Below are 14,906 nucleotides of genomic sequence, written 5' to 3' on the forward strand. Positions count from 1 at the left end.
TACACAGTCCCACCTCCTTCGTTGCAAACCACGGTCACAGTAGTTAATTTTTTTAATTTAATCCTCGTATCTTGCAATCTATTCCCATAGACGTATCGTATGTATAGTTATTTGCGTACTGAAAATTTGTAGTACTGATTCGTTATAATACAACAGCATTTGGTGCATTTTATGCAGGGCTGTGGAGTCAGAGTCATAAAAAATCAACCAACTCAGACTCCATTCTATTATTTTCTTTATTACAGTATGTATCAACTAGAGTCTGCCATTTTAAAGTAAATCCACTAATAAATTGAAAATTAATAATTTCTAAATAAAAATCATGAATTTAAATTACATTTTATATAAATCGTTGAATTGCACGTATTTTGATGTGCTGTGGCCAAAACCGATTGTTTCCTCTGTCTCATACTTTTTTATTCTCATTTTTATTCTCATTTTTACTCTCAATTTTTTTATTAAATTGATTTGTTTGTGTGTGAAATTCATACACAAATACTTATTACGTAATTAATTATTTAATATACATATTTCATTACCAATAATTCAATAAATTGGATTACATATCAATTTTTAATGATTTTTTTGATTCCTTTAATTTTTTATATTCTGAATATCGCTATTATTTTCAATACTAACAATGTTATACGTTGGCAAGAAAAATCGATCTAAGTTGAAGTCGGTAAATTTTGATCCGACTCCACAGGCCCTGATTTTATGTGACTCCGATTGCAAGTCTATTAATTTTATTCCGATCGGATGTAAAATGTTAAAAAATAATTTAGACCATTATTTATTTATACATATTTATTTCAGACGACTTTATCTGAAATTTCATTATGATTTTCTTATATTTTTTGATAGTTTGAATTGATTTAGATACTGATTTGAAGTCAGTAAATGCTTCACGCATGACAATTTTATTTAATTAAAATCTTTTTTACTCCGATTTTTTAATAAACTTTTTCATACAAGATAATATTATACTAATTTTAAATAATGAAATTTTGGTACACAAAATATTTAGAGGGAATGCTGAATTTTGGGTTAATGAAATTGAAAATGTTTATTTTTCGATTGAAATTCTCTGACGAAGGTTTCATGGGCCTTATTTCATCATCATCATCATTTACAGCCATTCGCCATCCACTGCTGGATGAAGGCCTCTCCAACACGCTTCCACTCGTCTCTGTTTTGCGCAACACTCATCCATCTCATTCCGCACATTTTCCTAATTTCGTTCACCCATCTTCCTTGCGGTCTTCCTTTTACTCTTTTGCCTTCTCTCGGGTACCATTCAAGCACTTCTTTTGTCCACCTTTCGTCCATCCTCCTAGCTACGTGACCCGCCCATTGCCATTTCAATCTCTTCACTCTATCCACTATGTCCACTACCCTTGTCATACTTCTCACCCACGTGTTCCGCTTTCTGTCTTTCCTCGTTATGCCAAGCATACAGCGTTCCATACTTCTTTGAGTGCATTGGATTTTATTTAGCATCTTGGCGTTCAGTGTCCAAGTTTCACATCCATACGTCATCACTGGCAAAACGCATTGATCAAAGATCCTTTTCTTCAGGCAGAGTGGCATTTTTGATTTAAAAACAGCATTCATCCGTCCAAATGCACTCCATCCTAATTTCATACGTCTCTTTATCTCTTCATCTTTACTACCAGACATGTCAATTATTTGACCTAAATATAAATAATTATTTACTACTTCTACTGGTTTATTATAAGAGCCCCTAATTTAAAGGATGTTTTTTTTCTTTGTTTCGAAAATATTAAAACGCACTTTCGCATGTGCGTAATATGCCATGTACATAAAATTACCCACACATGTTGTGACATTTTACATAGCCACTGGACATTCCTCTAATGCCTTTCTCGTTTCTTAATTGCCAAATAGTCGACTGTAAAAATAGAACAGTAAATGCGAAACAGAATGAGTGTTCACTTACACTACTTGCCGGTGTCGAAATTTCAATACACTAATTGTTCTTGTCACTAAGCTGTTTTACAATACATTTTATGTAACATAAGTGAGTGCACTTGACGAAAATGTCGTCATTAGTTTTACAATATTAGTATCATTACTTCTTACATCAATCGACAAACATACACATAAGGTCATGTTTTGGCAATGACCATATGTAATCCGAACGATATGTGCATATACAATAATTATAAATATACATATGTGTATGTAATCGTAATATTCGATCGATTCCATTAGTACATTGCATAGAAAGTACATGATTTCCTCCCTACGATTTCCAAAGATCCCTCTCTTTATATTCCGGGGTCTAAACCCAATTCACCCTTCTCTGGGAAAACCTATGCTGCACCATATCTGGAACTTCAATCCATAGGAGTGACCCCTATTCCTTTTAAATGCCTTTTTTATCCATTGAATGGGTGTTAAGTATGTAGTAGTTTCTACTACATGAGAATTATTCTTCATTTTCTTCATGTATGATTTCCTTTCTACGACATAAAAAATATTTTCGTGTCGTCAATATATAATTCTCTTCTATAATCATATTCTAAGCAACTTTAAACAAAGAGAATGTATTGCAATTGAGCTTCTCTTGAAGTTTCAGTAACCAAGGATTTTTTTTCTTTATTCGACATTATATAAATATTTTCAGACAATACTAAGCCTCTAAAATCTTTACTTCATGGATTTAATTTAACTTTAATAAATACTACATGTACATACATATTTTCAGCAAAAATTGAATAACTTCGATAAATAATCCAAATTTATTTATCAAAATATACCAAAATTATTTATTTCCCGTCCCCTTCAGGCGACATCAGAAAGAAAACTTGGAGTATTTTCTTCTAAAATCAAATCAAAGTATTTGTCAACGGCTATCTACATATAGATAGAACTTTAAAGAGTTATCCACAAATTCAATGCCATTTATTTCTGACAGTCAATAACTACAACGTTCGAATGAATACGCAATTTTAACTTTATTATACCTATATACACATATCGTAAAAAAAATATTTACCGGTAAATAATAAAATAATGTGGTTTCTTAAAAACCTTAACCTAGATTGAACCGTAAATAATTGAACATAAATATCAGGTGAATGATGTCATATAAATACATAAAGTCCATTCGTAATAATCAATAATCATAATTGAAACGACCGTCTGATCGCATTTAATAGAACTTTGTTGGCTGTGTTGCCACTCTTTAACACGTATCAGTGTAGCCACTCTTACGAATGCATCAGTGGTGCTACAAGAGAACTGTAAAACTGACAGAAGGCTCGCCAATCGCTACAAATTATTACAATTAGTTGCTATTACGTTGCAATATATCGTATAATAGCGGAGGTTCGGTGATCATTCTGCAAAAATCGATCTCGCGCACGTCACTAAAATCTCGATCACTCTGGCACCCAAAAACTCCATCTATCGAAAGCCACCCACACGAAATATTGTACTAACGAGAACTCGAGTGCCAGATATTCAGAATTCGCGATTTTTGTGACGATGGTCGTGCGCGCGACCGCAATTTGCGCAATAATCCGTTTACGAAGGGCGAGTGGCGGGAATCAGGAAAGCGGTGCTGCCAGCCGTAAAAAATGGTGTTTAGACTAAAAACTTCCGGATAATATTTTTTGCACGGCTGTAAAACAAATTACACGACTAATGTCAAAACGACATTTAAATTAACATCTCTAAAATAGCTCGCACGACCCAATCGGGGTCCGCCCGGCAAATCAGTTTCAGTGAAATCATAACCAATTACATTTTCACTGGCTCTTATCACTGAAATTATAATTTTTGACAGTTGGATGATGGCGTGTCGCCCCGCTCCTGTCCATTCCCACTATCCTCATGTTTTATTTTTGTTACTGGTAACCCATTTGAAGTTTGATTTGCCGGGCGGACCCCGATTGGGTCGTGCTAGCTATTTTAGAGAGGGCACTCTTTTTATTTGCAGGGCGAATTGTTTTAGAGATTGTCATTTGCACATTATGTCATGATAAATACCTAATTTGTCTGGAAATAGGGCTATTTTGCCGGGCCGTTAAATGGGACCCAAAAACTTGATTCCGCACAAAATTTCAGTCAATTTGTACATTCAATAAACAAATTCCAACCTACCTAATCCACAATACGCCATTTGCATCGACTTTTAATGCCTGTATATTTACTTAATTCGCGATAAAATAATATAATACCGGTAATGCAATCCACTATCAATCTATTTATAATATGTATGTACAAAAAATATGACTCAATTATTTGCATTCTACGAATCGTTTATAATATATGCGCTTTAAATTATTGCACAATTTGATATTTTAATTTTATTATTGTTCACAGTGACGTTCTTTCAGGTAACTGCGTTCCAATTGAACGCATTCCGTTGTTTTTCCACACATATACATACATATGTACTTACATACCAGATTTATGTTTATGAAAACTGAAGAAGCATGCATGTATGTATTGGAGAGATTTGAACTACCTCGTGCATGCAGGTGATAATATGCCTTATTGCGTCATAGCTATTTTAGAGACACGAGCCTCCTCGTGCGGATATAAATAACCGGTCGCAGTGGTAATTTGACCGTTTTTCTGACCAAACCACTAGTTTGTATGCACCGGCAGATCCTTGACGCATTGGCCCATCTACCTTCCCACAGGCGGAGGAAGTGTCCTTTTTTATTCTCTCATATCGGTGATTAAATTCAGTCACAGGTGCACACTGATATGTGATAGATGAATCGTTTTTTTTTTTTTTTTCATTGTGCGTCACCGATCAAATTTTTGCATAAAATGCAGACTAGACGTTATCTGAAAGCACGCATGTATGTAATATATGTATGTGCGTTGCAAATGTGAAAGTGTGAAAGTCGACCCCTTCAATTGCGGATGCTCGAGCATTCTAGTTAGATGTCATCGTGATTAAAAATATCAAATTCATTTTTGAAACGGCTCAATCAAAAGTTTATTTTAATTGCGGTGGGTTCATGTCGGATCCGAAAGGCCAATGTGAGATTAGATTATTTTGTGGAAATTATTCACGATGGTTTGTGCAACCCAAAACGACAACAATATAAGTCACATATCAATTGTATCCCAACAGAGACTAAAGATGACTTCTGACATGACCTACTTCGATTTTCATACTATTTTTAATATCCTCTTCGATGAATTGTTCTACGGATTGTGTGATTGTTGAATGTATACATATAGGATGAGTGCCATTTCGAAATATTTATTGCCTATCTTATTCATTTTTTCATTGCTTGAACTTGAGTCACTCGGACGTTACTCGTAACAACGTCCAAGTGACCAAATTCGCGGTCTTTTTCTAGGTGCACTCGTATGGCGTGAACCTGGTATGAGTCATTTACATTTTTATTAGCGTTTATAAGATTTATCTTATGATATCACATTTTATAGGTTTTGTCATAGTCTGCCCTTTCACACATATATGTACTAATAAACTTCGCTTGGAATCTTAAATGATGGGCAATAGTTCCAAAAGCAAATAGTTCAATCAGTTTCCAACACGAAAAAGCCTATTGGACATTTAAAAAAGTACATAATTGTATGTATATATGTAGATAGATGGAATATTTCAGCAGCCAGCAGTATAGCTCAGTGATTGCGTTAATGCTTACCACCGAGAAGTTCTTGGGTTCGAGCCCTGGATTGAAAATAATGTATTCGGAGTATTTCTGCAGTGCTGCTGGCCATACTTCAAATCGACCGTTTCCTATCAGAGTTGACCAATTTATCTGATTTCATTGTTGAAACAGTTCCTCATCAAATTAGCAAAAAACTTTCCTGTCTACTATTTGCCACCATTATTTGGATAAGATTTCAAATGTATATATATATATATAAACAAGTTTAATACCGCAGGTATCGCTCAGGGATAAAACACGAAATGTCATCATGGTTAAATATAAATTTAAGTAAATAAATGGCATTTGAAAATGCATCATTGTATTTTAAAATGTATAATGATCTCATACATATAGAAAAAGGTAAAAATTTGTTCAAAAACAGCACACACGTCGTTCACACATGTTGAGAAACGAAATAGAATACAAACTTAGGTTTTTTTTATTGTTAACGTGTTGGCCACAACTGTGATAACTCAATTAATGATCGTTTGAATTTGGCTCGCTTCGTATGTATGTAGATACAAACCTCGTCCTCTAAATTTTATCCGCAATATGGTTCAATGTTCAAAATAATATACTTGCAACTGTGGTGTAATTTGATTCATGAAATATCGTGTTATTTACAGTCCCGAAATAATCGACGAACTTGAGTCTTGATGAAGTTTGCAAAACGTAAAAAAAAAGGATCAAATTTACATAAACAATCCTCGCATATCCCGTAAGGATGGCCAACTCGTTTTTATTTTTAGCACAAGAACGCAGACAAACCTGATTTACTTCGTGCTAAAAAGAGGTGAATGAAAGCCTCTTTTGCGAATCGAACGAAAGAGGATCGACACGTGGAAATTTTCACCGGCCGCACGTTTATACACTTACTAACTTCGTTTGTTGTAACTTTTTAGCGACACATTTATCAAATTTACGAAATTACACTACGAAGATCTTCACAGGAGTCACGTGCACGAGTGCCAGTTGATCTAACCAAAACGCCAACAGGCAAATGTTTGCTTTTGCGAATTATCACCTTTTTTTCAGTGGCGCTATTTTCGATTTTAATTTCGAGATTGTCTGGCGAAAATACTGCCGTGAAAATTTAATCTAAATTGAGATTCATAACATTTGTATAGTAAACTTCATCCAAACGATTCATTCGGGTTTTTTTTTAGTTAAACTTAAATAACGAACGGTAAAGCGAACGTTTCTTTATATTCTTTGTATATGTATGTAAGTAGAATAACAGGCCCTGAAACAGATTACCTAACAGGAGTAAGGCAATATTTATCGATGCGTATCAAACTACATATATTAAACGACCCATATATTAAACGTCTTCAAACTTTAATGATGATAATATTTAACTGTAGTAACATTTTGGAATCCCTGATGTCGGAGACGTGTCGTAAATACCAATATGGTCATAACTGCACGCACCCAAACAGATGAACGTTTTAAAAATAGCCTTTATTATTTTGGAGGCCGTCGTGTGAATGAGCCGTAAATAAACTGAGTGGTAGTGTGCGTATGTGTGCATAGGAAATGCTAATCAACTCATCAATATCGGTTTTATCTAAATGTCAAGACGTAAAAGAGGAAAAAATGTGTACGCGTATGTATTTTTGTAATATACGTATTAGCCAAATCGCGAACGGAATTCAAACCAGTTTGTTGTTGGAAGTTCGTACAACTTTAGTGACACTTGAAAATGATGATTATGATGTTAATGCATCGATAAACGTCGACAATCAAACAAATATTGGCTTTCGTGTGTTGACGCATCTAATAACATCGATATTCGATTTCATTCATTTTTTTTAATAGATTTTTTACGTCTTAAAAATTCTGAAAAATTCCAGTTACATATGTATATATTTTTTTTATTCATTTAGTTCAGATAAAAAGCTAAAATCAGATTCGAATTCTTTCTTTAAGTCTTTATGGCCGTTTGTTTGCTAAAAAAAAGAGGAAAACGTCAAATTGGAAAAGTTTCGGGTGTGCGTTGCGTACTTCTAACTTCCGAAATTAATGTCGGAAAAAGTGTTTGTTCGTGTATTTTTTCCGGTAGCTCACGATCTCTTTGAGGTCAAAGCTAATAGGTTTTTCAAGGCTGTCAGTCATACGCACGTAGAAGAGTTTCCCAAAGTTTGGGTCGGTTTAGTTTGGAGTCGGATATATGTACATATGTGCAAAGCGTTTAATATTAAAATATTGTTGTGTGAACGTGAAGGGTTTCCAGGATCGGAGTGAAAGACGCACTAGTGTTGTGGAAGTTGTTAACTGGTCTGCACTTCTCGGCTCTCCAGCTCCTAATGCTCTACAGTTCGAAAGCACCCAATATTTATACTCATCGAGCGCTCTCCGTACACAGATATTCGCGAGATCCTATTGGTCGATGAGTCGCGCGATCCTATTGGCCGTTTATACGACTCCTCTATATAAAATATTTGAAATTATTATATTCCGTTTATATTTTATTATAAATAATTTCACATTGAAAAATGGACGGTAATTTTCAACTATGTGTGAATACCGGAAATAAAAAAGGGCCTTAGTGCCAAAAAAATCCAAAATCTGTTGTATGCCAGAAATACGTTCTATATGCCAGCGACAATGTTTTAAAATATGGTTTATGTCCTCAAAATCGTTTTTTAATAGTGTATGTATATCAAAAAAAGTTTGTATTGCTCATACAATTGTTGTACAATGCATTGACAAAAATCGATGTATCTCAAAATCTTGACAAAAAAATGGCACTTAGATCCTTTTTTATTTCCGGTATTCATATCTACACCCTAATTTCTTTCATTAAAATGTGTTTGTATTTCAAATTGTCGTTTCGGAATAAATTTACGATACACATACAAATCTATCTATAATACTATAACTATAAGACAAAAATTCGTCGTGTCTTATTTTTATACAGGGTGGTTTTTTGAACTTCATCATATGTACATATACAGGGACGTCACTGTACATATATGCCAAAAGTGTGAGATATAAAGTTTAAAACATATGTACACACAAATCGATCGTGACAAACGTTCACCTGTTGTACAACAATGTAAAAGGCCGACGTGTGCGACACTTATTTGCGAATATATACATAGACATTGTCGACATGAGTTTATGATCGAAAGAGTCTGTTTGCTCGTAAAGTGGATGGAGTGGAGTGTGTCGTTCAATTAGACGCTGACCGATGGCTGGGTGCTGATAATGCTAATTAATTCGAGCGTGCACTGCTGTTGTCCGTATGTGTGTATGTGGAATAAGTAAATAAATGTAGTGGTGTTTGCAGGTGTGGTGAGCGGCGCGGGGGCCATGAGGGCCGGGGCGCTGGTGCCGGGGGCGCTGGTGCTGCTGACGCTGCTGGCGCCCCGGGCCGCTGCGCCCCCCAAGACCACCCTCACCCTCGGATATCTCACGGCCATCAAGGGCAACGCCAAGGACCGACAGGGGCTCGCCATATCCGGGGCTTTCACCATGGCCCTCGACCAGGTAAACTCTCAATGCTTCTTTTAAAACTTTCACCTTTTATTCAGTCCAATCATTCGAAATCCAATATACCCTAAAATATCTCATCAGCTTTTTATAATGATCATTTATAGTCCCTATTCTGAATAACATCCATCAACATATCGCTTGTGGTATTCCTTGCACCGTTGTACACTTCCTTGGGTACCATTTGAGCAATTCTCTTGTCCACCTTCCTTTTAGCCACACTTCAAAAATTTGAATCGCTCTATCATATGAGATACTTCTGTTACATATACATATGAGATACTTCTGTTACATATATACCTCTCAAATATGTGCTTAATTTCCTCCGTTATACCGATCATACAATATTTCATGTCTCCTTTTTTATGGAACCACTATATTTCTGGCAAAACACTTATCAAAAGCTTTCGTCTTCAAGCAAAATGCATTTTATATTAAAAAAAACAGCATTTATTGATCAATATTTTTATCTCCTCTTCCTTACTTTCGAACAAATCCTTGGAAGTCTGTCTTTAACTTTTTCTAAAATCTAAGATTTAGTATCTTTACTTCCCTCTTCACTACTTTAAGCAGATACTAATATCTACATATGTACATACATAAATACCTTTCTTCATTCATTGACTTCTCTTTAATACCAATCTTTCAAAACTATACTCAATATTTTGAGCTTAAAATCTTTACTCAAAAATGTATTAAAACAAGCATTTACCCTTTATAGCTCATTGATATATAAATACATACATTTATAATAATATAATCCAGCTCCCGTTTATCCATGACATATATTGGATCCCACTGATGCTCGGTAGTTCATCGGAGCACCTGTTTACTTGTTTTAATGTTTAGTATAGTTAACAATGCTTCGTTCGAAATATTCATTCATTAGTATGATCTTTAATACCCCATGGCCGGTGAGATCTAATTATAATTTAATTTTTACTCAAAAAATAATTCCTTTTCATTCACAATTTGAAATTTTAAAGTGTGTTTTCTTTTTCTTTTTTTCAGATCAATTCGGATAAAGACTTGTTGCCTCAAGTAAAACTGGAGATGAGGTGGAACGATACGCGTGGTGAGACCGTGGTGGCCACGCGCGCCATCACCGACATGCTTTGCGATGACGTGGTGGCCTTCTTTGGACCTGAAGGACCTTGCAATGTCGAAGCTATTGTCACCCAAGCTCGAAACCTTCCCATGATTTCCTATGTGAGTTGTTCAGACGGGGTGTTTCCAAAATCTTGAAGAAGTATTTTCATACGTTTATTTCTGAGTACAGTTTTAGAGCCCTTGATTTTCATCATTTAGTCAATTTCATTCTAGATTTTCATCACCCGTGGCTAATTACTGTTTGTTGTAGTTAATTAAGGGACATTTTATAGTGAATCTTTACTGAATTATACATACTTGAAGCTACTTTATTTCTAGAATAAACTAGACTTTCTGTCTAAATATTAAAACTAAATTTTTAACACAACTCCACCTAGTATATAAAACCATACACATTTTCACTCAAAAACAATTATTTATGAAGCTTATAAAATAACTTGTAAATTATTATTTTATTTTTATTGTTACAATCAATATACACTCGTCATTACAGATTGCTCCAATGCAACGAGTGTACGATAACGGTCGGAAATACAATAATACATATACAATCAGAATACATGGCATATAACAATTAATCAGTACAGAAATAATAATCATAGAGACATTTATGGATTATTTTTAGATTTTTGTGTACAATTATGATTACAATTTTCACACATATAATAAACACGAAATTATAGAGATGTCTATAGAGATATCTATAGATTTCAGATTACTGTACAAAACCCCCAAACCTAACCAGCAGTTTGACGACTCGAACCTTCGACCTCAGTGGTGCTAAATATATACGCTACCATTAAGCCAAACTGCTGTATATGTACTAATATAAAAGAATTATACATTTTCTTGCATTTAATTTGATTTGTGCAGAAAATAATTTTCAAAAGAAAATTATTTATATTAATTTCTTAAAAATTATAAATTAATTTGTGGACCAATTTTAAAAATATTGTATTCGTGTGTTTAGTCTTAATTTATATGTAGTATAAAAATCGCGTACACACATACATATACATATATGTATGTATTATATGTACATATGTATGCACAATGTAATAATTATTTAGATATGAAACTTTTCCTGCTTATTCACATCAGTGCTTGGAAATCGCTTAGCAAACAATACGTATATTAAAAAACCTTCAATTCCAACAAACACTATCCAAGCTGAATATCGGAAAACCATTGAGACACAATAACGCTTAGTTCGGCGCTCTTATAACAACTCCATTTGATAAAGAAACATGCATTTGAATCATCTTTGTTTGGTAATCAGTTAAATATTAAAAGCGGTCAGTTGTTCAGCTATGACTGAAACATATGTACTTAGCAATGATCAGATCAGACTTTTGGATTTGAAACGTCATCTTTTGGCTCGCCGTGGCTACCGTGAAGACTTTCGACGAAGTTTGGGTCACTCTTAGCAAACAAATTGATCGAATGGCGTTTGAATATTATAAAGTAGTGGTGTGGAGTCGCTCCACTTTAGTGGGGATCTTTTGTTCGCCGGTACCACGCATTCAATGAAATATGTTTTCGTTTCCATTGTGCCACCCGTTATCTCCTCGGAGCACTCCTATAAATAGACGAATCGTCTCGGTACAAAGTGTGCTCTCTCATACATACTACTCAATTATTTCACTTTCATTATTATATTTTGCTCCACTTTTATTATCAAAGTTTCATCGCATTTCCATATATTTACTTCCTTATCTGTGTCTTTTTTATCGAACTCGAAAATTCCATAATGCACAATATACGCGTCAGCCTAGGAATGAAATATTTTATAAGTGCTATTATTTTCTTCACCGACTTATTTACTTTGAATATAAACACTAACATCACTACGTATTATTGTAAATAATTGTTGTTGTTTTTTTCAGAAATGCTCCGATTACGGTGCTTCAATGATTCCCACTTTTGCAAGAACAGAACCACCTAACACACAGGTACTTTTTTGATTTTTTTCTTGAACAATACAAAATAAGACTTACTGTTCGATTGGTTTTAATCTTGAGTTTCAATTTTAGGTGACCAAATCTGTGATATCCCTTTTAAGATACTATAGATGGCATAAATTTTCTGTTTTATATGAAGAAGCCTGGACTAAAGTAGCACTTTTATTAGAAAATCATGCAAAGAGACATAACATGACCGTCAATCATCTTCGGCAAGTTACAGACGTGCACAATTGTTGTGCACAAGGTCTTCAATGCTGTAACTCGGGACATACGTTAAAAGTCATAGATGAAACTAAAAATAAGACCAGAAGTATGCAAACTTGTTAAAATAATTGTATATATACATATGTATGTATGTACATAATTTACTAATTGATGTATATATATTTAATATGTTTTATGTTTCAACAGTCTATGTATACTTGGGAACTCCTAGCTCTTTGATCGATACAATGATGATGATGGAAGCCGTTCAGCTCTTCGCAGAAGGGGAATACATGGTCATATTTGTTGACATCGACACATATTCGCCAAGAGAAGCTGTGAAGTACTTGTGGAGTGAGTAAAGGTTTCGATTTATATATTAATTTGAATCAATTTATTTGCATATTAAATACTTGAAACACAATACTATTCACTTAATGTTTATTTATTTAGATGCATATTTATATTTTTATTTTATTTTAGAACCAGACGTTTTGTCCAAAGTTGGAGATTGTCATAATGACACGGATTTTAAAAAGAAAGCACAGTCGCTGCTTGTCATTGTGTCGACTCCTCCGGGAAATAATTATCAGTCTTTTACAGAAGAGGTTAGAAAGCGCAATCTGGAAGAACCTTTCAATTTTCCACACCCATCAATATTGATGAAAAATAACTATGTTAAGGTATTAGAATAATGTTTTTTTTTTATTTTATACATAATAATGTCTATATATAAACACACTGAATTATACAAATATTATTTTCAGTATGTTTCAATTTATGCTGCTCACTTATACGACGCTGTGAATTTCTATGCACTAGCTTTACATGAATTACTTAAAAAAGAGAAAAACTTGACGCCCACTCGCATCAGAGAAATTGCATCCAACGGAACTCTTATCATAGAGACAGTGAACAATAAAACATACAAAAGTTAGTGTACATATAAAATAAATGCTGGCGAGTTGATAAGTCGTTTGTAAAAGTATTTATTGAGACTTTTGAACTTTATAGGCATAACCGGTGCAACGATAAAAGTTGACGAACATGGTGATTCTGAGGGAAATTTCACTGTTCTCGCTTTGAAACCGTACACACCTTCACACAGAGAAAGGGTCAATTTTAGTTGTGATTATCAAATGGTACCAGTCGGTCATTTTCAGCAAGGCTTAAACGACGATTTTCCAGTGAGTGAGTTTCACAAAGAATTAAATTTGTAAATTTCTTATTTTTAAATTCTTTAATAGCTTACTTTGATGTGTAAAGATTTTTATTTAAAACGATAAATTATAATTGTTTTTTTATTGATTTTTAGGCTTACAAATTGAATCCAAAATTACCAATTGATTGGCCGAATAATGATAAACCAGCCGACGAGCCATCATGCGGTTTTATGAATGAAATGTGTCCGAAAGATGATACGCACGTATTGTCTTTAGTGGTTGCTGGAATATTAGCCGTAACCCTGTTTTGTGCGGTTGTCATAACGATTAGTATATATCGTAAATGGAAAATTGAACAAGAGATTGAAGGCTTGCTGTGGAAAATTTCTGCCTGTGATATTTACGGCTACAGTGGTAAAGATATCATCGCATCACCGAGCAAGGTATTGTATTGTTTTTTTCTTTCTACATTTCTCTTAAGCAATTTCAATTTCATTGAATTGTTATTTCCAGCTAAGTTTGGCCAGTGGAGGATCTTTTGAAAGTCGTTGTGGTGCGCAAGTATTTGCAGCCACCGGGCAGTACCGTGGAAATGTCGTTCGAATAAAAGAATTGAAATTTTCCAAGAAAAAGGTCTATATACTTTTATGGTCATACATATCTGAGATTATTTATTTTGAAATAATTTTATACTTAATAATGTATATAAATTTTATATTTTAGGATATATTGCGTGAAGTGATGAAAGAAATGCGTTTACTTCGAGACCTGCGGCATGATAATATCAATTCTTTCATAGGAGCCTGCGTGGAACCTATGAGAATAATGTTAGTTACCGATTATTGTGCCAAAGGCAGTTTGTATGTAAGTATTCTATTATATGTACATGGATATTATTATTTCATCAAACTATTTATATATTATTAAAATTAAAATGATCTACTTTTTTCTGTAATTTTTAGGATATAATAGAAAATGAAGACATTAAATTAGATAGCATGTTCATAGCTTCTCTAGTCCATGATCTCATAAAGGTATAATCAAAATTTTTGATAAGGTTTTGGCAGTTATTATTAAATAAATAAGTACATACAATTGTATTCTAAATAAAAATATTTTTACAGGGTATGTTATTTATACACTCTTCACTATTAGGCTGGCATGGAAACCTTAAATCTTCAAATTGTGTTGTAACCTCTCGGTGGATGCTGCAGGTTACAGATTTCGGGTTACACGATTTGAGACAATCTGCAGAGAACGATTCCATTGGAGAACACCAATACTATCGCAGTAAGTTTTAC

General features: G+C 34.0%; 1 protein-coding gene across 3 annotated transcripts in view; it reads left to right on the forward strand.

The window, feature by feature from the left end:
- The window catches only part of LOC143923064 (receptor-type guanylate cyclase Gyc76C-like), a 77,488-nt gene that overhangs the window by 58,587 nt on the left and 3,995 nt on the right, over positions 1 to 14,906 (forward strand). For 2 of the 3 annotated variants that reach the window (XM_077446560.1, XM_077446558.1), the window contains 13 exons: positions 8,962 to 9,161; positions 10,176 to 10,373; positions 12,161 to 12,226; positions 12,308 to 12,548; positions 12,650 to 12,796; positions 12,926 to 13,125; positions 13,210 to 13,375; positions 13,457 to 13,629; positions 13,758 to 14,048; positions 14,119 to 14,238; positions 14,329 to 14,469; positions 14,568 to 14,639; positions 14,730 to 14,895. In XM_077446560.1, coding sequence (XP_077302686.1) covers positions 8,985 to 9,161; positions 10,176 to 10,373; positions 12,161 to 12,226; positions 12,308 to 12,548; positions 12,650 to 12,796; positions 12,926 to 13,125; positions 13,210 to 13,375; positions 13,457 to 13,629; positions 13,758 to 14,048; positions 14,119 to 14,238; positions 14,329 to 14,469; positions 14,568 to 14,639; positions 14,730 to 14,895 — 2,158 coding nt within the window. In that variant the 5' untranslated portion in view covers positions 8,962 to 8,984. Of the gene's footprint in view, positions 1 to 8,798; positions 8,871 to 8,949; positions 9,162 to 10,175; positions 10,374 to 12,160; positions 12,227 to 12,307; positions 12,549 to 12,649; positions 12,797 to 12,925; positions 13,126 to 13,209; positions 13,376 to 13,456; positions 13,630 to 13,757; positions 14,049 to 14,118; positions 14,239 to 14,328; positions 14,470 to 14,567; positions 14,640 to 14,729; positions 14,896 to 14,906 lie in introns of those variants that run through there. The other variant, XM_077446559.1, reaches the window with a different exon arrangement.

The sequence above is a fragment of the Arctopsyche grandis genome, chromosome 3 (genome assembly GCF_051622035.1).
Source record: "Arctopsyche grandis isolate Sample6627 chromosome 3, ASM5162203v2, whole genome shotgun sequence".
Taxonomy (NCBI): domain Eukaryota; kingdom Metazoa; phylum Arthropoda; class Insecta; order Trichoptera; family Hydropsychidae; genus Arctopsyche; species Arctopsyche grandis.